This window comes from Ixodes scapularis, unplaced genomic scaffold, assembly GCF_016920785.2.
Source record: "Ixodes scapularis isolate PalLabHiFi unplaced genomic scaffold, ASM1692078v2 PGA_scaffold9__187_contigs__length_104089568, whole genome shotgun sequence".
In the NCBI taxonomy this organism is placed as follows: Eukaryota; Metazoa; Arthropoda; class Arachnida; order Ixodida; family Ixodidae; genus Ixodes; species Ixodes scapularis.
In genome coordinates, this window is record NW_024609884.1 from 69745251 (window position 1) to 69768267 (window position 23017).

The 23017-nt window shown below is 47.7% G+C and overlaps 1 protein-coding gene across 1 annotated transcript in view; it reads right to left on the reverse strand.

Moving 5' to 3' along the window:
- LOC120848622 overlaps positions 1-21084 on the reverse strand; it is a 21404-nt gene extending 320 nt beyond the window's left edge. Inside the window, exons 1-6 of the mRNA XM_040504611.2 lie at positions 20636-21084; positions 13078-13193; positions 12195-12304; positions 5518-5658; positions 1597-1661; positions 1-709 (exon numbers count right to left, since the gene is read on the reverse strand). The exon at positions 1-709 is cut by the window's left edge and continues 320 nt beyond it. Coding sequence (XP_040360545.2) covers positions 1-709; positions 1597-1661; positions 5518-5658; positions 12195-12304; positions 13078-13193; positions 20636-21084 — 1590 coding nt within the window. The remainder of the gene's footprint in view (positions 710-1596; positions 1662-5517; positions 5659-12194; positions 12305-13077; positions 13194-20635) is intronic.
- Positions 21085-23017: the final 1933 nt, after the last annotated feature.

Here is a 23017-nt window from a genome sequence, read left to right on the forward strand (position 1 = left end):
AGAGACTTGCGTATCCATCTCCTGCTTCGTCTGTTGCCGCTCTTGCTGCTGGAGCTGCTGAGAAGGCTGGACTTGCTGAGGCTGGCTCTGATCCACGGCTTGCCTAGCAAGGCTGCTCCTGGCCAGCGCCACCCAGTGAAGGTAGCTGCCGGGCACGATGTCGTAGTTGACCCTCAGCACGGGCGGAGCTGCGGAACCGTTGTTCGGCCAGTCGAAGTCCTGCGGCTGGGACGCGAACGGCGGCACCGACGGTCGAGCTTCGTTCGGAGCGACGAAGCTGCGACTTGGGAGACATGGTTCCGTGAGCGGCCTGGCCTTCGAGTTCTGCAGCCTTTGGAACAGGGTAGTCAGCTCCAGGTGACCGCTGGTCGGCACGCAGCTGGGTCTCGGGGCTCCCCGAGGCTGCCACATGGGGTGCGGAATGGGCGGCTGAGCGGCAGGCATCGACTTCCAGCTGCCGCCGAAGAAGTCTTGCTGTGTCTGGTCGAAGGCATTGAGTCGAACGTGCGAGCCGGAGGTCGAAATGGCGTCCGAGAATTCGCTTCTAACAGCTCTTGTCGCTAAGTTTTTGGTACGATAGTCTGTTTGGGTGAAGCAGCGTTGTTCCCCGTATGGTTGGGAGATCGACTGCCGGACAGTTGCTCTGGGGAAGTAATCGAGATGGTTTCTGGATGGCGTACTGCGGTAACACTGAGGGCTGAAATTTCCCCTGAAAGAAATGTGAGATTCAACCCTCTTAAAGGGATACTACGTCGGAATTTCGGCGCTTATTTCTTGGTCTATTCGTGTTCAGTGGAGCATTATCACACCAGACACACCAGTCTTGTCGAAAAAGTCACGAAAAGGAACTTTAAAACGAATTAAACGATTAGCAAAGAGCGCCTGGTGGAAGTCGCTAACGCTTCGTTTGTAATGCCCGTCTAGGAACCTTGATAGGTTGTGAGGGTAACTGTTTCGCCTTCGGCCACGACGAGAGAAGAGCTGAAGCAGGAACTCCCCTCTCCCCGAGACTCTTGTGTGTCCCAGAAGTCGCTATTGACCCCCTCTACAAGATTATAGCAGATTAAACCATCACTCAAAATGACAGCTTTGGGGTCACTTGCGGTGGCCCGATCGCTGGTGTACTTCGCCTGCTTTCAGCGGATGCTACGAGCCATCGGGGCCTATCCAAGGCCGTGTGAATGTAACGTGATTTTGGAAAGGGGGCACAGCGACGCGCGGAATGCGTACCACGGGCTACGTCCACAGTGCGGGATTGGCTGGGATAGCTCGCAGGCGTCCGCTGCGTCCGGACATAAGGTCCCGAGACAAACTACGTCACGATTGCGGCGGATGTGACGTGCCCTCCACTGGCTGCTCTCCGAACGCTTGCCAGAGTAGGCCGTTTATAACGAAAAATACAGCCATCACGCTCAAGATACAAACGTGCGATTGTCATTTACGGATATTGTGGATTATATTCAGCCTATTTCTGAACACGACGGGTATATTTCAAAGTTCGTTGAATTATCCGTGTACAATTATGATTCATCAGAACACCAACAAAAATACGTCTACGAACCCAAATGTACTAATAAAGGAATCTTCAGAACCTACCTAGTCATCTCAGACTTGCGCACGAGTAGAAATTTTCTCGCCAACGTGTCCTTGCTGACACGAACCTGGAAATCCAGATCATTTGTTTTATTTTTGCAGCTATATTTCCGATGTCGATCTTTTGCCAATCCCTTCAGTATTCTACCTCCCTTTTTCGCCCCCTCACCTCTCATGGGACTTGAAAACTGCCCTTCATGGCTAACACAAATTTCCGGTTCTTTCTACCTCATTTCAAAATTAAAAAAAACAAAGAAACAATTAAGTGTTAAAAAAAACCAATCGCTAGTATTTGAAACATATTTATAGACTTTCAAGAAAGTTAAACGGAAGGACCAGAAGGAATAAATAAATATTACGATCTTATTCAGCAATAGACTTTACAAAACCCCATCAAGCAACATTGGCAGTCGCAATGAAATAGCTTAGCGAAAAGCGATTGGGCATGAAGCGGAGTGCCCGGCCTCATGCTGACGCAGAAATTTTGTCCAGTACGTGCTCAGATCAAATAAGGACTGCCTCGGATAATTGGTGCAGCAGTTATAAGGCATGTATTTTTGTAAAGCAGCTATTTGTATTGCGTCATACTTTTTTTTTTTGTTTTATAATAAGTGCGAGCGAAGGCCAGATATGCAAGTGCGAGCATGATGCTCAGAAAAATCTCTGTGCAGCACTGTGTTAAGCGGAGGGGGGCGGAAAAAAGCTCACCGCAAAACCGTAAGATACGGAGAACAGCTCATTATACGAATATGTGAACCGATCCTTTACTCAAGACGTCTCTTAACGGTGTCTGGATGTCATATGTGCATGCGGACTGGCGGCCATAGCAGAGTCCGCGGCTTCTGAAACGCGTGCTGACGGCCAGCTTGCAGTTAATTTGCAACGTGCATTCCACAGCATCAAGGTTGTCAGTCTTGGCAGCCTACATAGGTGAACTCGTTAAAACTTTGGGGGTTTAACGCGCCAAACCAACGACAGGCACCTGGCAATAGGTGAGCTCGTTCTGAGCAAGCATGCGTTGTGGGCAGTGCACTCATATATGTCGTCTAGTGGACAGCCCCTGTGCATATTTTTAATGTTTACAGATCCACAGCCCAGCGTGCGACCTCCACAGCCCAGCACACGTGCGCTTGTGGCATCGGAAAACGAGCAAAGCACGCGCCATATGTAGATGGTGTTCCAGTGAAGGCTTGCGAAAATCCCTAAAACTCTCAAAATGAAGGGGTTGAGGAAAAAAAAAAACATTACGAGAACCTGCCAGTTACGGCGGACGTCACCAAGTGCAAAAAACAAACAAGCAAAAAAACTAGCTAAATAATTAGCTAACATTTACTAATAATTTCTTTTATTAGTAAATAAATACATGGTTCCAATTAGAAACCTGCTGAGCATAATCAAAAACCACTAAATCAACTCATTTTGAATGATATAAGGCTAGTGCATTTCACGGAGTTTCTGCGACGTTGCTGACGCATGATAAGCGGCGCCGAGTGAATCCACTAGTGAGGACGTTTGGGGAAGCGCAGGGCTGGTCTGCTAGGTGGTTCTTATGATTGCAAGTTTAGTGGCACATAGGCAACTAAAGCCATAGTGGGCCAGACACAAGAAGCCCCACCAGTATCGAAGAAGTAGTGAAGTTCCAGCTGGTGCAAAGAGCCAACCTTATTTTAAAGGGCAACTCCGCTCAATTCCGAACAATTTAGGCTTATATGTGAACCAAATTCACAAAGCACTACTAAACAACTCTACGTCTCCGGATTCGCGAAATGTAGAATATTATTTGTGTAATCCTAATTTAAACATCAGCTGACACCGAAACCGAAACTTCGGCTGCGTCAGGCAACATTGGCCTCGGGTCGTCAGAGTCATGGCCACGTCACGTCGAACCACGTGGTCTTGTGACGTTCGGGAGGGAGCGCGGGACAGGACACGCGACGCGGGCAGGTCGCTTCGCATGACGTGGACGGTGATGGCCCGGGGGAGAGGAGGAAGGTGAGAAGACGAAAGAGAAGGGGAGCGGATAAACAGACCGATAAGCGCGCAGGGAAGCGCAAACTAGCGCATCCGTGTTACGGTGATCACGTGAACGCCCGGTCAGCCAACACCGTGAGGAGAAACTCATGACGTCATCGTTCAATTTCGCTCTGAGAAGTAAAAACAAGCAAAACGTGAGAATGACGTAGTCATGCCTCTGACGTAGTGGCTCAATGTCGGCTGCTCCAACTCCGTAGCATTGACTGCGCTGATGATTGCGCCTCGCGCCGCACGCTAGAGTTGGCAGATTTCGGCGAGTTGGCTCGCTTGAAGGTTTGCCTGGCCAGTTTATTAAATATATAAACGGAATTAGATCGTAATATTTGACATGGGGTCTTCCTATATGATACTGAAGAGGGCTACATAGTTTTCTAAATATCAAAAATGAAGCGGAGTTGCCCTTCAAAAATCTGACAAGATGGAATGGTACTAAAGGTTGGTCACCAAGTGAAAAAAAAAAATGTGAATGAAAGGGGAGGTGATCTTTAAAAAGGTTATGGGAAACGAGATCAGCGTTGTTTCACATCCTCCCACAAAGCAAGTACAGACGAGTCAGACGGGGGTGACCAATTCGTAAGCTACACAGAAGCAGTGTTTCCCTACACACCCCCTAGAGGGGGGGGGGGGAGTGTACACCCCCCGCCCTGTTTTTCTGAAGGCATTCCCTTGATTCGCAACGACTCCTCTATTCTCAATGCCCCCCCCCCCCTAAAATTTAGACCCCCCCCCCCCCCCTAATTTCAATTCCAGGGGAAACCCCTGTGCAGAAGGACCTCAGAACGGCGTTCTCTACGAGAGGAACTCTCCCACACCCCCAAGAGTTCAAGACAGCTTTGATGGTATGAAGTTCTGCATGTGGGACAGGCCGAGAGATGCTTTGATACATTCCCTCGAAGAGGCAGCGAGCTCATCTGATTTCTCGTTACCTAAAATACCCACCTGGCTGGGCATCTGCAAAATTTTCCTATGCTCAAGCTGAAGGGCCTATTGATCAGGGTTCATACTCTCAGCTAATGGAGATATTTATATGAGAGAACTCTGGGAGTCGACAAAGAGAAGTGCTTGCATTATATTATTGTCTGCTATATAGTGGATCGCTAATGAGATCCCATACAATTCTGCAGCGAAAATCCTGGCAATAGGGTTAAGTTTTGTGGCTTTACTGAATGCGATGTAATAAACTGCACAACCTACGAAGTTTGATGTATTTGCTCCGTCAGTATAAAAATTAATGTAGTTACCGTAAGACTGCTCGAAGACTGCGAACTCCTGCTGGAGAATGAGTGGAGTGACCAGTCACACGATGCTGGTCACTCTTACAAGCCCATATTTCACACTTACGGCGGCAGAAGTTTGCCGATAGTCGGCAGTTTATTAAATATTTGCGACGGCAACTTCCGGTTTTCGAGACGTCTGAAGATGCCTGCTGCAGTCGAGATGCCTGCTGCAGTCGAGCCCCCTCCCTCCTCCTCCTCAGAAACAAAAATGACTTTCACTCTTTTCCTTCGCACCACAAGTCATGGACATCATGGACATTACAGCCACCTCAGCTATTTTTCGAATGCTCTATGGCACTCTGGCAAAGCGGCACGCATTTCTGCGGCAAAATCCGGCGGTGTCCGGCAAAAACCCACGTGACTGCGGGGCGCGCGCCGACCCATCGCCATCGCCTTTCACACAAGTCATCTATGGCTAGACACGCTGTCGGTCCTCTCGCGCTATCGCCCTCTTCCTGAAACGTGCCAATGTGTCAACAGACAAGATATTCGAGTACCGATTTAAGTTTGGTCTTGAAACACGGTATTGCATTACTGAACAATAACCGACAGATTTGGTGAGCGAATGACAGATTGCGAGAAGTCGCGACGAAGAAAACACTGCATAACGTACCTCACTCGTGAGGGAAACCACCAAGAACTCGCTTCCTTTGAGTGTGAAGCGGATGGCTGACGTGCCCGAGGGTAAGTGATCGTCCCTCAGTTCGAGGAGTCGCAGTGTAGGCTCGTACTCGCAGTCCACCTTCAGGGTCATCTGGAGCAGAAACAATGCCATGGAGCCAATTGCAGTCAGGGCTCCATCTCAAAGGCGCAAATACTAGAGCGTACTTTAGGATGGGTATTCCTTGCGCAAGCGCTCAAGCAAAGCTCATGTCCTCGACTTCAATTAGGAGGTCGAATCGAAACTGTATAAAGAAATAAATGTAGAAAAATCAGGCTCCACTTGTATTGGCCGACTAAACTCTGTGCGACCAGTCAGTCCGTAGACAATATATGCAGGGCACGAGGGTTGCCTGCAGCGGCTCTACACTCTTAACAGTAACTTCTATGGCTACACATATTAACGGATGTATCCTCTTATTTAGAGGTGATCGACGGGCTTCGTTTTTAAAGGTTTCATCATTGTAACCTTCAGTGGTTTCCCTACATCCCCCCTTGTTTTTCTGAAGGCACCCCCTCAATTCGCAACAACTCCTCTACCCCCCCCCTCCCCCCCTAAAAATTTAGACACCCCCCTAATTTCAATTCCTGTGGAAACCCCTGGTAACCTTCCAGCCAGTCTTGCTGTTCGCGCTCAAGTTCGGTTACCCTGTGTGGCTTGGACATTGCTTACCTCCAGTATGTATACCCGATAGGAGCAACTCGTAACCTTTAATAGCGATTCGCACACTTGCGTCGAGTCCGACCCAGTGTAACTGGAAATGTATAAATCGCCCTTTACGCAATAATTTGGAAAAACCAAACAGTCCCCGCGAAGGAGGGTGGAGAGGGAGGGAGGAAAAAAAAGAGGTTCAATAACAAAGGCACAAGAAGAGAGCGAGTGAGTTCGTTTAGCTTTTTCTGTGTTACGGATTCCTAAACTACACACGTAATCTCATGCGACCAAACGACCAGACTTCTCGCCGCCTTGACCGCCAGCGCGCGGCGTGATTTGTTGGTTGGGACGGAAGAGCGGTGCACGGCGGTGGCGGTCGGGCGACTGTCATAATACCGACGGGCTTTTTCTTTCGTGGCCAATTTCTGCGAGGTGTGGGGAACTGCCACAAGCTTGATATACTTTTTTTTTTTTACTTGTACAAACATGATTTATTTTGGGTACATATCGGGGTAGGAGGACTTAATTTCTTTTTATTTAGGTCGCCATGGCGGCTATGACAAACAGACGTGTTCTGAATTTTGAGAGGAAGACTGAGTGCATAGGCTACCTCGTGGAAACTGAATCGCTCGGTACGAATACCCCACAACTGAAGTGTGGATATTGCCAGCATGCACCGTCGGCACTTGGTAACCTGGGACCACCGGGTAAGTAAGTGCATGTTCAATATTCTTCTAAAAGGTAATTAGAGAAAGTTATATTTGAATCAGGGTATCGAACCCGAACCGCACCGCTATTTTTCGCCGAACCGATATTTTTCGCCAAACCGCTATTTTTCGCCAAACCGCTATTTTTCGCCAAACCGCTATTTTTCGCCAAACCGCTATTTTTCGCCAAACCGGAAGTGAACCGGACCGAAATCTTGGCTGCCATCTTAGAACTGAACCGGAAAAAAATGTAACGGTAACCAATTCAAAACGGTGCGTTTTTTTTTTTTTTTTTTTTTTTTTTTTTTGCTGTTTGTATTACAAAAATGAGTACTATAAAACCCTTTTATTTTTGGGACCCCGAGTTTTCGCGAATTGGGCAGCGGGGTCGCATAGGCGGTTATTAAATTTCGCAATTTCTTTGAAGGCTGGAATTTGCCTCTACAGATTAATATTCGTGCCCATTCGCGAAAATTAGGGGCGCGTGAACATTAATGGTTTTATAGTGTTTGGGAATCGAGCACTGGCAGCTGTATTTCTATGTATTGATCAAATCGCCATATACAGAATTTCAAAGTATGAGAAATTGTGGGTTTTCGTGGCGCTTTTCTATTGCCACTATGGTTAACCATGTGTCACGTGGTCAGTGACGTCATGGAGGCAAGACATGTCAAGTAACGTCACGTGACCCCGTGACGTCACGTCTCACTGCGTTAAGTCGATTTAAATTGAGAACATCACTAGCCGCGTTTACATGAATACGACTTTAGCGCATCAACTCCAATCGTCCTCCGAAGGATGCCGACGCGGCAACGTTTACATGAATGCTCACCAAGCCCTACACGAAGGTGGCGCCACGCCGTGTCAAAGCTCAAAGTTAAAGCTGCGTTTCCGGCAAAAAAAAAAGTCAACAGATGTCCTAGGGATTCAAGGGACAAGTGCCGCAACATTTCGTATTTAATTCTGTCAGGTCCAGGTGCAGATTCCTTTTTTGTTGCAAGGGCCACCTCAAGTTCACACAATGTGAAAGGCTGGTTATATTCTAGAGCATCTGATCCAGACATGGCAATTGGCTGCTTTTCCGCTATAGCCCTGCATTTCTGAAACGTCTTGGAAATAATTTGCAAGACAATTTGCCTGACCCTTTAATGTTGGCATAGCTGAGGGTAAAAGAGGTATCCTAAAAGAAAGATAATTGCCCCAAATTTTTCTCACTCGGTCCCACACCTCCTTTTTAAAGAAACAAAACTGTTCACTTTGGAAACGTATACTTCATCCACGAACTCCTCTTGGCTTGCCTCCTTGTCCAACGAGCCTTTGCTTTACTTTTTTTTTTTTAATTCTATCTTGTTCCTGCTACTTGGGTAGCGACAAAAAGTGCCCGAGCCCTGTTCTGAGACTTGCGTGTGGCAGTACACTCCTTGGTCCACCAAGGCTTGCACCGCTTCGGAAGATTCCCCGATGTTTGTGCAATAGAAATAGATGCTGCATTTATGAATGAAATTGGGTTTTTTTTGGCGCATCAGCAACAAAGGCCATAGTGCGCCAGAACTATGATAAAGAAATAGAAAGGACATGTTGACAACAACATAGTCAGCTCTCGTAAAGCAGCACACAAATTAAGGCCAATATCCTTCAAGAACTCAAACCTGCTTATGTGGTATGGGAGGTTCATCCCCAAGCAAAAGCATCAGGTGAAATGGAACATGCTCATGGTAAAACAATGCAAAATGTTTGTGACGTTCACCTTCAAATTTCGGGCAGACTAAGAATATGTAGAATAGTTAGGGGTTCAGAGCAGAAATCACACTCGGGTGCCTCTTCCCCCCTGCTGCATTTATGATTCGGTCAGTAATGTACAAAATTGCATTCTCAGGCGACAGATAAAAATTCGGTAGAGTCAAGTACCGCTTCCAACGCAAAAAGAGCCCAGTCCGCCTCATCCAACTTCCACCTGGGGATGCTGGTTCGAAGAGAAGGGAGCGATGCCGTACTTTCTAAAATCACAGGAAAATGGTCACTTCCAAAGGGATTGTCTAAAACCTTCCATGAAAAGCATGGAAGTAAGGATGGTGATGAAAGAGACACATCTATAGAGGTGAAAGTATTATGAGATGCGCTAAAAAAGTTTGATCACTTCCATTTAAAAGGCAAAGGCCAGGTGATAAAAATCGTTCAATGACCCCACCACGGGAGTCTTGGCGTGCACAGCCCCACATGGGGTGGTGCGCATTAAGATCTCCTAAAATTAAAAAAAAGGTTGCATCTGCAGGACCTTCAAGACCTCGCTAGCCAGCTTTCGCAGTGAAATATTTGGTGGTAGGTAGATTGAAACCAGTATAATAAGGAGGTCAAGAACAACACGAACTGCCACTACCTCCAGCGAGGTCGTGAGAGGAACCGGAGCACAGGCTAGACCGCTCTGGACAATAACAGGCACTCCACCAGACGAGTTCCTAGATGATGCACGGTCCTTTCTGAAAACTTGATGGCGGCGTAAAACTTTTGCATGCTTGTCCCTAAGATGAGTCTCCTGTAGGCATATGGCCACAGGTCGAAGCTCATCGAGAAAAAAATTTATGTCATCAATATGAGATAAAAGGCCGCGACAATTCCACTGCATGATACTATACTTAGCCATTTAGAGAGGAAAAATGTTTATATACGAAAAGCGACTTAAAAGGGAGATTTTAAGGTTTAAAATCTATCTTAACACGTGGCGTGCTCTGTTTTTTTAGGAGGGTCTTTCTGCCTCAGTCACTGGCGACAGAAAGAGAGGACTCTGATCCTGAGAGGGGAGCATCCTCCTCGGACCTGGGCCCACTTTCGTCAATGGGCTCGTCTGTCGCCGCCGGCAGCCGACCCTTGGAGGTCGACTGCTTCGGCGGCTCCCCGGGCTTCCTCTGGGGAGCATGAGGGCCGAGGGGGTAGCCCTAGGCCTTTAGGGGTCGAAGTGGCAGGTGGAGCAGGAGGGGTCGGCCCCTGCTCGAGGTGGATGCTGAGGAGGCAGCATCCACCTTACGATTCGGAAGCGGGGCCACTGGCAACGCTCCCGAGGACGAAGGAGACCTCGACGGGAGGCGCAGATCGTCCGTAGACGTCTGCGTTCCAGTCGAAACCATTGGCCGTACCGGTCCCCTGCGCACGGCCTCGGCATAAAAGCCTTTGGAAACAAAGGCGAAGCGCTTCTTTGCATCTGCGTATGATATGCTTTCGGTAACCTTCAAGGTATTGATTTCTGTTTCTTGTTTTCATAATGGGCAAGATCGGGAGTACGCTGGGTGCTTACCGCTACAGTTAGCACACTGGGGCTCATTCTCGCACGCATCAGCGACGTGCTCCTTGCTAGAACACTTGGCACAGGTGTCACTTGCTCGACAGTTCCGGGACCAATGGCCAAACCGCTGGCACTTAAAACACCGCTGAGGGTTTGGCACATAGGGGCGGACGCGGCACTGGAGATATCTTGCCTCCACAACTTCAGGAAGTGTGGTTGACTCAAATGTTAGGATGATGTGTTTGGTCTTGCGTTCAACACCATCGCGGCGAAGGGTAATACGCCGAGCAGCAATTACTCCCTGTGTAGAAAGGCCCTCAATTACTTCGGTTTCTGTCCTCTCGAGCAGGTCGTCTTCTGAGATCACCCCTTGAATTGTATTAAGTGTTCTATGAGGTGTGACAGTGACTTTGTCATCAGTCAGACAGTTTAGTGCTAATCAATTTGTTGCTTACTATGTATCTCCACTAGGAGATCACCAGATGCCATCTTTTTTGCATTGTATATTCTTCCCAATCACTCCCTCGAGAACTTGGGGTCTTTAACTTCGAGAACCTGGGGTCTTTAACGTGCCCCACGCAGTAGCGATCACACGAACACGTGCCTGTACGAAACTCATCCAGATCAAAACTGGTGGGGGTTGGGAATCGAGCCCAGGAGGCGGAAGCTTTCACTCCACGCTCCGAACTGAGACGCGTTTGCCCCCTCGACCACCGATCCCCCGCCGCCGTGCAAATTGTATTGCATGCATTTTTACAGAGCCTTGATGTTGGTACGCCTCAACGGGTGACCGGTCTCTTAGCTGTAGATGAGAAATTTAGCCAGTGCAGTACAACCTACTAACCTGGGGTTTTAAACTTCATCACCCAGCAGTGATTACACGAACAGGTGCCAGTACGAAACGGGCGGGGGGTGGGGATCGAACCCGGGAGGTTCTGCGGCGCAAGCTTTCGCTCGCGCGCACCTCAGTGATACGTGCGAGACCAAATGTCCCTACAGCGTGCAATTCGCTTAACGTTTGCCGATGAAACGATCGTGTCGACGAAACGTGTGTCCAGGAAAAGTTGTCCACGATACGAGTTTCGACGAAATGATAGGGACCCTCCCGGGCCCGCGAGACCTGCACATTGCTTCCGGTCGAGCCGCACTACGTAGTGAATATAGCATTGGTCTTTTATTGTGGTTATCAAACCAGTATCGACGCCACTAGTCAAGTACGACACGCGCACGTTTGATGTGTGTGCCGTAAATCAGATTTTATCATTTTCGTAAGAAAATTATATATATATATTTTTTTTTTTCTTAGTTAGCTTACATACTTTTCATGGCTCGTCAATGTTTTGAGTGTACAATGAAGAGACTTCAAAGTTTTGAAAATCAGGAATGTAATTTTGTAAACGCATTTTTCTTTCTTTCAGAAAGCTGCACAAGTGCATCTTTTTCTGTACGACGTCCATATTAGACAAACATCGAGTCTCGTGAACAGACATTACAAAGAAACAATATTTAGAACATCCTAATGCAATCAGCATGTCACCAAATGCACCCCTCCCATGATTTCCCTACACCGCCCCCCCCCCCCCCCCCCCCCCAAGGGGGTGTAGGGAAACCACTGGTTCCTTGTCAGTTTATTATATTTCTAAGGGGAGCGAAACTCGATAACGCAACCAAACTGAATCGAAGCGACATGGAATTGGCCAAATAAAACCCCCTGATCAAATGCACGATTCGCGTTTCTACTATAGCTATACCAACAACTGTCCTGGGAACTTTCTGCTCCGCCGCCGTTCGCATCAAAGCAAGGGGCACCGGCCTCGTGCATCATTTGACGTCTCTTTTAAAACGAGCACGCAAACACATCACGGGGCTTTGTGCAGAAAACGAGAGCAGCGCCCTCACCAGCCGCTCTCTCGGCACCGCGCTACCGAGCAAGTCTTTCATATTGGTGGGCACTATTGGACTACCTATCTGAACTGCGCAAATCAACTCACGGCGCTTTCTTGAAGGCCCCCGTTGGCGATGGAGGTGAGGTTGAAGTAGAGAGCGCTGCCCATCCACTGCCGTCCTTTGAGGTGGTTTGGCCGGGGCATGTAATACGGCTCTGCGGGGCACACAAACTGTACAACTCACTGTCGAACAATCGAAAACGGTTCCGCAATCACCAGGCTTGTAAATGCGAAAGCAGTAACTGTCCCCTGAAGCGAAGCCGGCGTTATCTGTAGCAGCAAAAACAGCTCCTAAATTCCCATTGGCTGAGCGAAACAGCACCTGAATTCCCATTGGCTGCGAAGCGTCATGCAGCTCGGTAGCAACTGCGTCATCGTTGCTAAGGGACCAGCCGAAAGGCTGGATCGAGGCGCAGCGGGAGGGGGGAACGCGGGTATGCACTGGCCTGACATTAGGCCTAACGTTATGCTTTGAGGTCTAACGTCGTCAACCGGTACCCCCAGCTAGGGCGATGATGATAAGACACGTTGTTTCAGCACGCGCCGCGCCGAGCTTCGCACTCCCGTCGCTCCCTCAACCAGCGGCGCAACAGCCACAGCGAGCGTAGCGAGTCGGGGTGTTCTGCGCGGCGCACCGCCGCACTCCCTTCCGGCGCTGCGGCCGCTTCTGCTCCTCTCGGCGCGTAGCGGAACGTGGCAGTCCACGCCAGTACGTCGCAGACGAACTAAGGGAGCGGAAGTACGCAGCAAAACGAGCGACGAGGCAGGCAGGCGCACATACCCCGCAGCAAAACTCGAAAACATTATTCGCGCTGCAGCGCAAAACTGGAAGGAGCACTCAGCGGCGTTCAATTGGACATTAATGCTTTCGCATTCAGAACTCATAAAGTGCTTAGGTGACCTCGGAATTTTTTATCACCCTACTTACCGGTGAACTCTAGGAACCGAAGGTCTACGTCGCTGGCGATTTGACAGAAGTCGAGGGCGAGCAGGTATCTCCTGTTCTGCCCAAGTCCGCTGACCCCTATATGAAGACACGGGAATCTGCAATGCATACGTTTACCATAAACAAAATGTCTCAAACCAGCAAATTTAAAGTGCTCAGTCTGCGAAACCACGACTGAAATTAGTGTTAATGCGCAGGTGAGCTGATGCCAGTGTTGTCGTTACTGAAATAAATTAATGAAATATGCTACTCGTTACTTGAAAAATAAAGGAACGCGTTATTGTTAAAAAGTAACGCACGTTATCCTTGCGTTACTTTTAATTTATAAATTGACCGTCACAGCGTTTTTTTGGCGACAGTGTGTTTCGGCACTGGGACAAAGACCGTGGGTGTTTTTTTTTTGTTTTTTTCTAGAGTGGGACGTTTTGCATGGGGGAAAAAAACTGGCGAAATTTTGAAGGTATGTGGAATTAGTGCAACAATTAAAGGGGCTGTGCAACGATATTGGGAAGGTACGTTTCTCACTTTACACCAGCTTGCTGGCACTAGTGGGACCCAAGAATACTCGAACGCGACGCCATCGACCAAGAAGAGTTTTATTTATTTATTTATTTAGGAATACTGCAGGCCAATTGCGGCCCAAGCAGGATTGGGGGTTATAAAAGTGGAGTCAAAAAAGCGCAACACCAGGTAATCCGTAAAATGGGAGAGGGGAACAGGGGAAAATTATGCAAAAATTGTAATAAAGCACATGTAATAGCTCACAACAAAGTTGGGAGGGGTGGCGGTAGTGGGGAACAGGCAAATAAAACACAATGCAAAGAGTTACACATCAAACAAACGCTCAATCGACTCCAAAACATTGTCAGATATAAATATGTGATGAGGTAGGTTGTTCCATTCTGTTATGGTTCTGGGAAAGAAGGAGTTCCAGGGATAAAAGCGGACCTTTTCTTTCAGTCCGAGCTCCTTCGCAAAGCTTGACGACGGGGCTGTGGGGACAAACAGACGAGGACGAAGAAAAAACACGCGTGACGAGCGCAGCGCACGTCACGTGTGTTTCTTATTCGTCCTTGTCTGCTTTGCGCGCCGTTTCCTACGGTTTCGACTCACGATGGGTCGGCCGCGTGCCCTTTCTAAGAAGACGGGGTGCGGAATATGGTGCGGAAGGAGCGGCGACGTACTCTGCAGCGCGAATGGGTCCGCAACCGCCGCGTGCGTCGAGCGCTTCAGATTCCCTTGCGAAAGAGCAGATCGCTCGCCTGGAACGCCACCGCCGAGAACAGAAGCTACAGCTCTGTTGCGCTTCCTTCTTCACCAGAGTGGAAAGGATGAAAGCTTTTTTCCTTTCTTTTTTTTCAATTTTGTTTGCCCATAGTTGCTCGTCGCCCATTTCGCGTCCAGCGTAGCAAAGAGAAAAATAATTATGCTGTTTTCTTTACGGTTTAGTAATAATTTCCGGGCCGATTTATACTTTTCATGGTTATTCAAGTGGAAATTGGTTTAGTGTTCATAAAAATTGCGAACCAAAACGTGACCGAGGGTACGTCTGTCGTTTGAGACCATCGCTGACGCGTCTCTTGTGACTTCGCGCTTCTAGGCCCCGCAACGTCACGCGAGCTCCGCTTCTCCTTGCTTCTCCCGCAACTCTCGGGGCGTCGCCGCAATCAATCCCGGTACGATTATTACCGCGACTGTTTAATTGATTTGCGTGTCACACAAGCGCCGGTTTTGGCTGAAATTTGGGCAACGTTGCCCGGGGCGTGCCTGGAACCCAGACCAATCGCAAAAAAAAAATACATATATATCCGAAATTGTCTTTATTGTCCCTTTGAAGAAGCTCTGCAAAGATTTTAACGTTGAAAAAACTTCTGACGTTGTTTATCTTGTCACAAATGACAGAAAACACACCTTCCTTCGAAATGTTGCGATTCTGCCGCGTAATCGCGAGGCAAAAAGTAGAATATTCCCCGACCTGCAGCCGCGAGCGTCGGCCTTGAGAACCACGCGGCATGACGTCAATGGGGGTCTTTTAGAAAGATAGCAAGCTTTGCGAATACCTGCTCGATAAAAGGTCACTTTTCTATAAATCTTGTCGTTCCAACACAAATAAATGCGTTAAAAACCTGGTATCGACAAAAACTTTTACTATACGGAGTTTTAGTGGCGCCATCTATCCTAGGTCCACAAAACCGTCAGCTCTCTTTGCTACCGCGAACAGCCGCCAGAAGCCGGAGGGGGACGGGGCAGAGCCGGCTGGACCCGGATGAGACTTTCCTGCTTTCATCATACTGTTCGCGCTGCGCCAGCACATGGTCGCGAGTGGATGAGTTCTCGCTGCTCACTGATGACTCTGGAGAGAGAGCTTCACCGGAACCCCGCGCCACCCCCATTGACGTCACAGCGCACGTGACTCGGAAGATGGTGAAGGAGTTGAGAGGTGCCGAAAATCTCGATCTTTGTCCATTTTAAAAGAAAATCTAGGACATGCATGCAAAAGTTTTTTGTTTTTTTTTGTTCTATACTTCAGAAAGGTCGAGACACCAACTCCCAAATTATTTAAGCAAAGCACTTAAATTGTTGCACAGCTCCTTTAAGTTAAGTTAGTAAATACCTGCTCCATAAAGTATTTAAAATACTACTCAAGTTACTTTCACTGTGAAGTATCTTGAGTAGAATACAAATACTTATAAATGTAATTAAATTACTTTTAAAGATACTTCCGCATTGCGTAATTTGCATCGGCGTCAGTGACAAACACAATTATACGGTTGCGCAAATCTGGTTTAACAGAATGGTTTATTAGCACGCAACAACACATAACGAAAAAGCAAAACAAAACCAAATGAAAAAACATCGTAAGGTTATTTTATGCAGTCCAACCATTATGAGCAGAATATCACTGATACATGTTACAATACATTTCTGGAATAAAACAAAAAGAAAAAAAAAAAAAAAAGAGGTCGCTTTAGCTTTTTCCAACTTTTACGACCTATAAGGGGCGCGCTGGTGCCTAACCAAATAGCTGTCATCTGGATGATCGACGTAGAACAGCAGTAAGAGGCGGGGTCTGCGACGCGTAAGTAATTGTGGTTTTGCTTTATTCAAGTAGTATTAGAGTCTTACTTAATTTTTTTCCCCGCTAGGAAGGTCTAGGCAAGCACCTTTCTTTTGAAGCCGATCATCTAGGGGCTAGGGAGCGCGATCCTCAAGTGGTACCACCATCGCTCAAAGTTGCTAATAGCGACATCGCTGAATATGGGATACGTTCCATTCGTCACAGGGCGAATCGTCCCAGTACGATTGGTAACAGGCCCGTTTGTCACAGCGGAACATTGGTCATAGGATGATTCGTTATGGGGACTACCCGTCGCACAACGGTTTGTCCCTCCAAAAATGAGAAGCACGTGTTGTGTCCGGAACGGGGAAGGTTGTGGCAACTTGAGAACGACTATTACCGAACAAGTACTTTATTCCCAAAAATAGAGATAATCGCGACGGGGAGTGTTGCAACTAACGACGGATAAACCTCTGTTGGCGTTAGACGGACAGGGAGTAGAAGCACAAAAGAAAGAAGTCCTCTAAGATTCCCCGGCACGTGGGTACGGAAAAAAACGGGGAAAGAAAAAACGACGACGACGATGAACGTGAACGATTGAACGTTTTGGCCTTGCAAGCTTTCAAATGTCGATATATTATTCTCAGCGGTGTAAATAGTAAAGTGTTGCTCGTTGTGTGGAAATGGAACGATTACTGTGACGACCCGCAGTGACTGCAACAGGGAGAGGTGCTGCTTCACGGCGGGTTTCCGTATAAGTACCAGCAACAGCAGGGACAAAGCACCGTTGTACTAAAGTTGCCGCAAAAGATTTTGATATAAATCTGAACTAACAACTGATTCGTTTGTTAGTTGGGTTATTACACTTTCAATCAAATCAATAAAATAGAGTTCATTTCCAGAAACTCTGGTGGGAAAGCCCACACAAAAAGCTGTTAAAAACAGCTTGACTAGGTATGGGATCCCTTTACATTAGCAGCAGCAACAAATCAATAACACATTAAAATTATACAATGCTAGAAAAGTACAAACGAAGGGCTCTCTTAGTGTTTATATTTATGTTGTCTCTGATACACTTGTTTAACCGAAGCGGTATATTATAATGTAAGGACTGAAAATTATAATTTGTACGAGACCGGGGGAGGACCCATGAAACTGTATGACGCGTGCTAACAACACATTAATGCCTTCTAAGATCTGAAATTGCATACAAAAATTCTACAAGAGCTGGGGAGGAAGAACGAACTGTATAAAGCAAACGATATACTCGTACATGGATTCTATACGCAGTATGTGCAATCTGAAAAATAATGGTTCTGTGTGGTCATAATAGGGTGGCTTTTCTTTTGAAATCGAACACGCTTGTCGGGGTGGGTCTTTCGATTTTTTTAAATGTATGTAATTGCCCCATTTCTGGAAAGAACAAAACCGCTTTTCAAAATCTTTTAAAAAATATATTTCTCTCCACAAAAAAAAATGTTGAGTGAAGCAATGTGAAAATCTGTTTTTTACTCCGTGATTTTTCTACCCAGCTCTGTACGCTGGTATGAATACGGGAAGCATACAAAACTCACAGTAATTTTTTGTGTTCTTCTATGTTATTTTGACTATTTTTTAGTTAAAGGAAAATACTTTTCTATTTCTGTTTATTGAGGTAAAAAATGACAAACATCACCTCTGACAATCCGGCGACATTTTCAGAGCCTTGTAACTCATGAGTTATTATGTTTGTCACTTATTAAATACTATACGGGTGTAGCCCTATAAATGAGCTATCGAGGGGCATAGGTTTTTTTTTTATTATTTTCACAGAATTTTTTATATAAAACTTGAAATATCGTCGAAAATGAAATTAACCGATATTTTGAACCCACTTTATCGAAAAAGGCCATTTTTTATTTCGTTCAGTTTTTTATTATTGCTGCCGATCATATGAACTTTCAATTGGCTTGATGCGATTTCCCCCTTTTTTGTTGTATCTTCTCTAGAAGTGATCGAAATCGCTCCCACGTTCTCAGTTCCGCAGGTCGGAGCTGCAGAGACTATACTGCTTATTTGTGTGTTCAAATACAGCGGGTAAATTTATTTTGATTGAGAACACTCGTGCTTGGCTACATATTGTATTTTCTTAATTTTTTAATGACGGCAACTGACATTCCTTAGTCTGATAGTTAGTGGTGCAGCGCATGTTCCATTTTCCGATGTCTAAAGCCAGGGCACAAAGGGCGGAAAAAACGGAACGAGCTCTTCATGTAGCCAGACCGGGGTCATATATCTGTTTGTACTATACACAGCTTCTAAGGCACGTACACATCATGACACTGTTAGCGCGAACACGACATCGGCGCATTTTCGCATTTTACTTCTAAATAGTATTAGCGAGCACGAAATTTTATCGCCTACAATATAAAACTAAGTGAGCTCTTTCCGTAGCAATAATAACTTGGATGGCATCCCTTGGTTTCAAAGAGAAAAACTGGAAAAATCGACGATCGCTTGTTCGCACTAACAGTGTCGCGCTCTGTACAGCACGCCCGGCCCTTCGCGCTATAGACCCATCTCCGTTACACCCAGGAAGCATTGCCAGTGCGTCTGCCGCGGCTATGACGTCACTCCTCTGGAATGCGCAGATCGGCGAGGTGGACGCGGCGGCGGCGGAGCGCGCGGCGGCGGTGGCTCCGGCGCGGCAGCTGTGCGCCGTTTGACGTCACTGCTCCTCGCGCATGAGCAGCACGACTCATTATGCGAGCCACGCGAAACTGCCAAACCTCGGCCAGTGTAGCTCACGCTACAAAAGTATATGAAATATCTCGAGTAGAATATTTGAGATAGGCACAGATCTGCGGAGAGCGACCCGTTCTGCGAAGGTGTGCGCGCGAGCTCCGTCCCCAATCGCGGCGGCTAAAGCGCGATCCAAACCAACGCTTCTTTTTGCGCCTGTAGGTCGTGCGGCTGCGGATGTGACGTAATTTCGTGACGTCGCGCCGCTTCTTCGCTCCTTCCGGGCGCGCACAAAAAAGTTGGATAATTTCAACTTCCTTCTCAACGCGCACAAAAACGCGCGGTGACGTAGCAGGGCGCTCCTGTGTCCCGGCCAATCGGTGGAGGGCAAGCTAGTTCCGGCTCCGCGTTTCTTCGCCGCCTTCTCGGAGCCAGTGACAAAAGCGCCCGCGGGTGCGCATCCACAATTGGACCTCTCTTCCCCCCACTTTTATTCTCTTCCAACATAACGACGCGATCTCTCTCTCTCTCTCTCTCGCCGCCTTCTGGCTGCGACAGACTGGCCTGGCCGGCCAGTCTGTTGCGCGCGTGCGCGCTCGCCCGAAGCTGGCCCGTCCAAACCAAAGCGCACGGTTCTGACTCAGAAAGCGCGCCCGGAAACAGCAAAAACGTCACGAAATGCGTCACATCCGCAGCCGCACGACCTACAGGCGCAAAAAAAAGCGTTGGTTTGGATCGCGCTTTAAGCGCGATCCAAACCAACGCTTCTTTTTGCGCCTGTAGGTCGTGCGGCTGCGGATGTGACGTATTTTCGTGACGTCGCGCCGCTTCTTCGCTCCTTCCGGGCGCGCACAAGAAAGTTGGTTGATTTCAACTTCTTTCTCAACGCGCACAAAAACGCGCGGTGACGTAGTAGGACGCTCCTGTGTCCCGGCCAATCGGTGGAGGGCAAGCTAGTTCCGGCTCCGCGTTTCCCGCCGTCTGGCTGCCCTCTCCTCCCCTCCCCCCCCCCCCCTTTTAATCTCTTCCAACATGACAACGCGATCTCTCTCTCTCTCTTTCTCTTGCCGTCTGGCCGGCCAGTCTGTCGCAGTTGCACTTTGCTTGTGCGCTCGTGCCTGCGTGCGCGCGTGCGCGCTCGCCCGAAGTTTCGCCCGTGCAAACCAAAGCGCACGGTTCTGACTCAGAAAGCGCGCCTGGAAACAGCAAAAACGCCACGAAATGCGTCACATCCGCAGCCGCACGACCTACAGGCGCAAAAAGAAGCGTTGGTTTAGACGCCCGGCATGGCAACTGGTGAAGCGGGAACTTGCGCCCCTAGCGCCGGTTTTGGTTATCGGGAGTGCGTCGGCATGGCCTCCGAGATCCCGATCTCGGAGGCCATGGCGTCGGACGGAAGCGGAGCGAAAACGATGCTAGCACGAAGGGCGCGCACGCGCAAAGCGTGACGTTTTATTGCTCCGGCGCACCGTTAGACGGCGTTCAGCAGCAAATTTTGCTGCTGACTGTGCGTTAACCATTACTGCTTTGGAAAAGTAACGAGTACGTTAAAACGTTACTAAAAAAAAGCGTTACCGCCACACTGGCCGACTCACTGTCATGATAAAAAAAATGAAACAATAATATATAACTTTTTTTTTTATGTCTAAAGTGAATTTGTAGGTAACGAAGCCTTTGGATCCTATTACCAACAAAATGGCAATAGATTAAGAAAACTACAGATGAAGAAGCAAAGAAACCTTCCGAGGTGAAAGCACTCACCGCCCTCCCGTCGCGACAAGAATACCGCTGGTTTCATCCCGCAATGCCTCTCGCATCTTTAGACCTCTGCGGTCGCCACAGCAGCATCTTTGCGGCGATCCACGCAGCAGGGCCGCGTCGGTGTCGATGCCTTGGATACCATCGTCCGATGTTCCGTCATCTAGTACGATGACAGTTTCCAAAGAATCGTCTCCTTGTCCAACGCCCATTGCCAATGATTTGGACTCGAGACTCAGTCGCCGAAATTCTTCAATGTCGTCATCGTCCTCAAGGAGCCCCTCCAGGAACGAATGGCACTGCAACTTGGCATTGGCAATGTCGTCTTCTGCCATGACTGTAGCGGCTTGCTTGAACGAAGTTTGTAAAGGCAGTTGGCGACCGCACTCAGCCTTTGCTCCCGAGCTACTGTGAGGTTCGTGGTAGGTGAGCACGTCCCAAGTTGGGCGCATTCTGCAAGACATTTCTGGCATGATGGTCACGCCCCCGTCGCGGTGTTGACGTATTCGTTTGCATCGTTGCTTTCTTGTTGCAGTTTGCTAGTCATGTAGGCGTTGCCGTCTACCATCTCAGTTTAAGCGGGCAAGTAAATTTCCACTCGTCAACGCCACTGGTCGTCGAGTTCTACCGTAATCACGATTGTTAAAAAGATATAGGTTTCCGCAGATTTGCCTAGTCACGCGTTTGAATGATTTCCGACTACTAGGTCATGTTGAGCGGAGCGATATGAAGGGAGAGCTTAACGGCTTAGCACGGAAACAGTTGCTGCTGGCAAGGTAGTTTGAACAATGCATTCCGCTCTATTGTTGTTTTTTTTTTTAGTGAATATATATACAGGGTGTCACAAAAGAAAATTTACACGGTCTTTTTTACCGCAAAAATAAACTAGGCATCGCCGAACGCTCATTCTCCGCCCAAAGGTAGCGCTAGAGGTCACAACCAGATGCCAAAGTTTCAGCCCGATCCGATAACTTAATCAAAAGTTATAACTGATTTTCTGAGAATTTCAATGGGGAAATGGTGGCCGACGGAGTTTTCGAACGCATGGGGCTCTATGGCACCAGAAACCGAAAACGGGCAAAAATGGGCTGCATTTTCTCATTGAAATTTTCAGAAAATCACTTATAGCTTTTGATTAAGTTATCGGATCGGGCTGAAAATTTGGCATCTCGTTGTGACCTCTAGCTCTACCTTTGGGTGGAGAATGAGCGTTCGGTGCCTAGTTTATTTTTGCGGTAAAAAAGACCGTGTAAATTTTCTTTTGTGACACCCTATATATAGGGTGACCCAAGTCACCAGGCTTGATCTAAAATGAACCGTAAAAATCGAGGCCTGCACGTAGCAATCGAAACTTTTCGTCAAAGGTGTATTTCACAGGTCGGTTTTTTTCTTGTAAAATTACAAAGCGTAGCTCCGTTTCTGTAAAAAATAGGGCCAAAATACTTGCCAGGGTCAACGGCGGACGGCGACGCAGACGACCAAGTCGAGTAGCGGGTTGTGTTTGGCGTTCGTATTGATAGATGGCGTTGGGAGCAGCGTGTAAAGATGTAGCCGACCAGCGAAAGAAAGCAGACGACACGCAGACGAAATCCGTTGGCAGCAAAAGCGCCTTCGTTATGCAGACGCGTTTTTTTTTTTTTTTTTTACTTTAAGTTTTGCTTTTATTGTCAACATTTATCTTTTAAACCAAAGGTACATTTAGAAAAAAAAATTATGATCATTTTAATAAACCATGGTAGTCGCGAGCCGTCGCCATTAGAGTTCCTGTACATAGCTACCTACTCCCCCGAACTCTAGTCGCCATTAAAGGTACCTTAGTCGCCATAAGGAGGTAGCGCCATCTATCAATACGAACGTCAAACACACCCCGCTACTCGACTTGGTCGTCTGCGTCGCCGCCCGCCGTAGGCCCTGTGAAGTTTCTTGGCCCTATTTTTTTACAGAAAGAGAGCTACGCTTTGTAATTTTACAAGAAAAAACCGACATGTGAAATATACCTTTGACGAAAAGTTTAGATTGCTACGTGCAGGCGTCAATTTTTACGGTCTATTATAGATCGAGCCTGGCGACTTGGGTCACCCTATATATATATATATAACTTTTTTTTTCAACTGGGAGGGCAGAGTTAAAGGCGTCATGTCTGAAAGAACCCCCCCCCCCCCCCCCCCCCCCCCCCCCCCCCCGATGCACATAGTCAAGCGCGAAAATACAGGGTGTCCCAAAACCAAATTTACAGGATTATTTTCTAACCTTATTCATCCTCCGGCCAAAGGTAGAGCTGGAGATCCGAACCAGATGCCAAAGTTTCAGCCCTAACCGCTACCTCATATAAGTTGTAAGTGATACTCTTAAATTTTCAATGGAAAACGGCGGCCGACAGAGCTC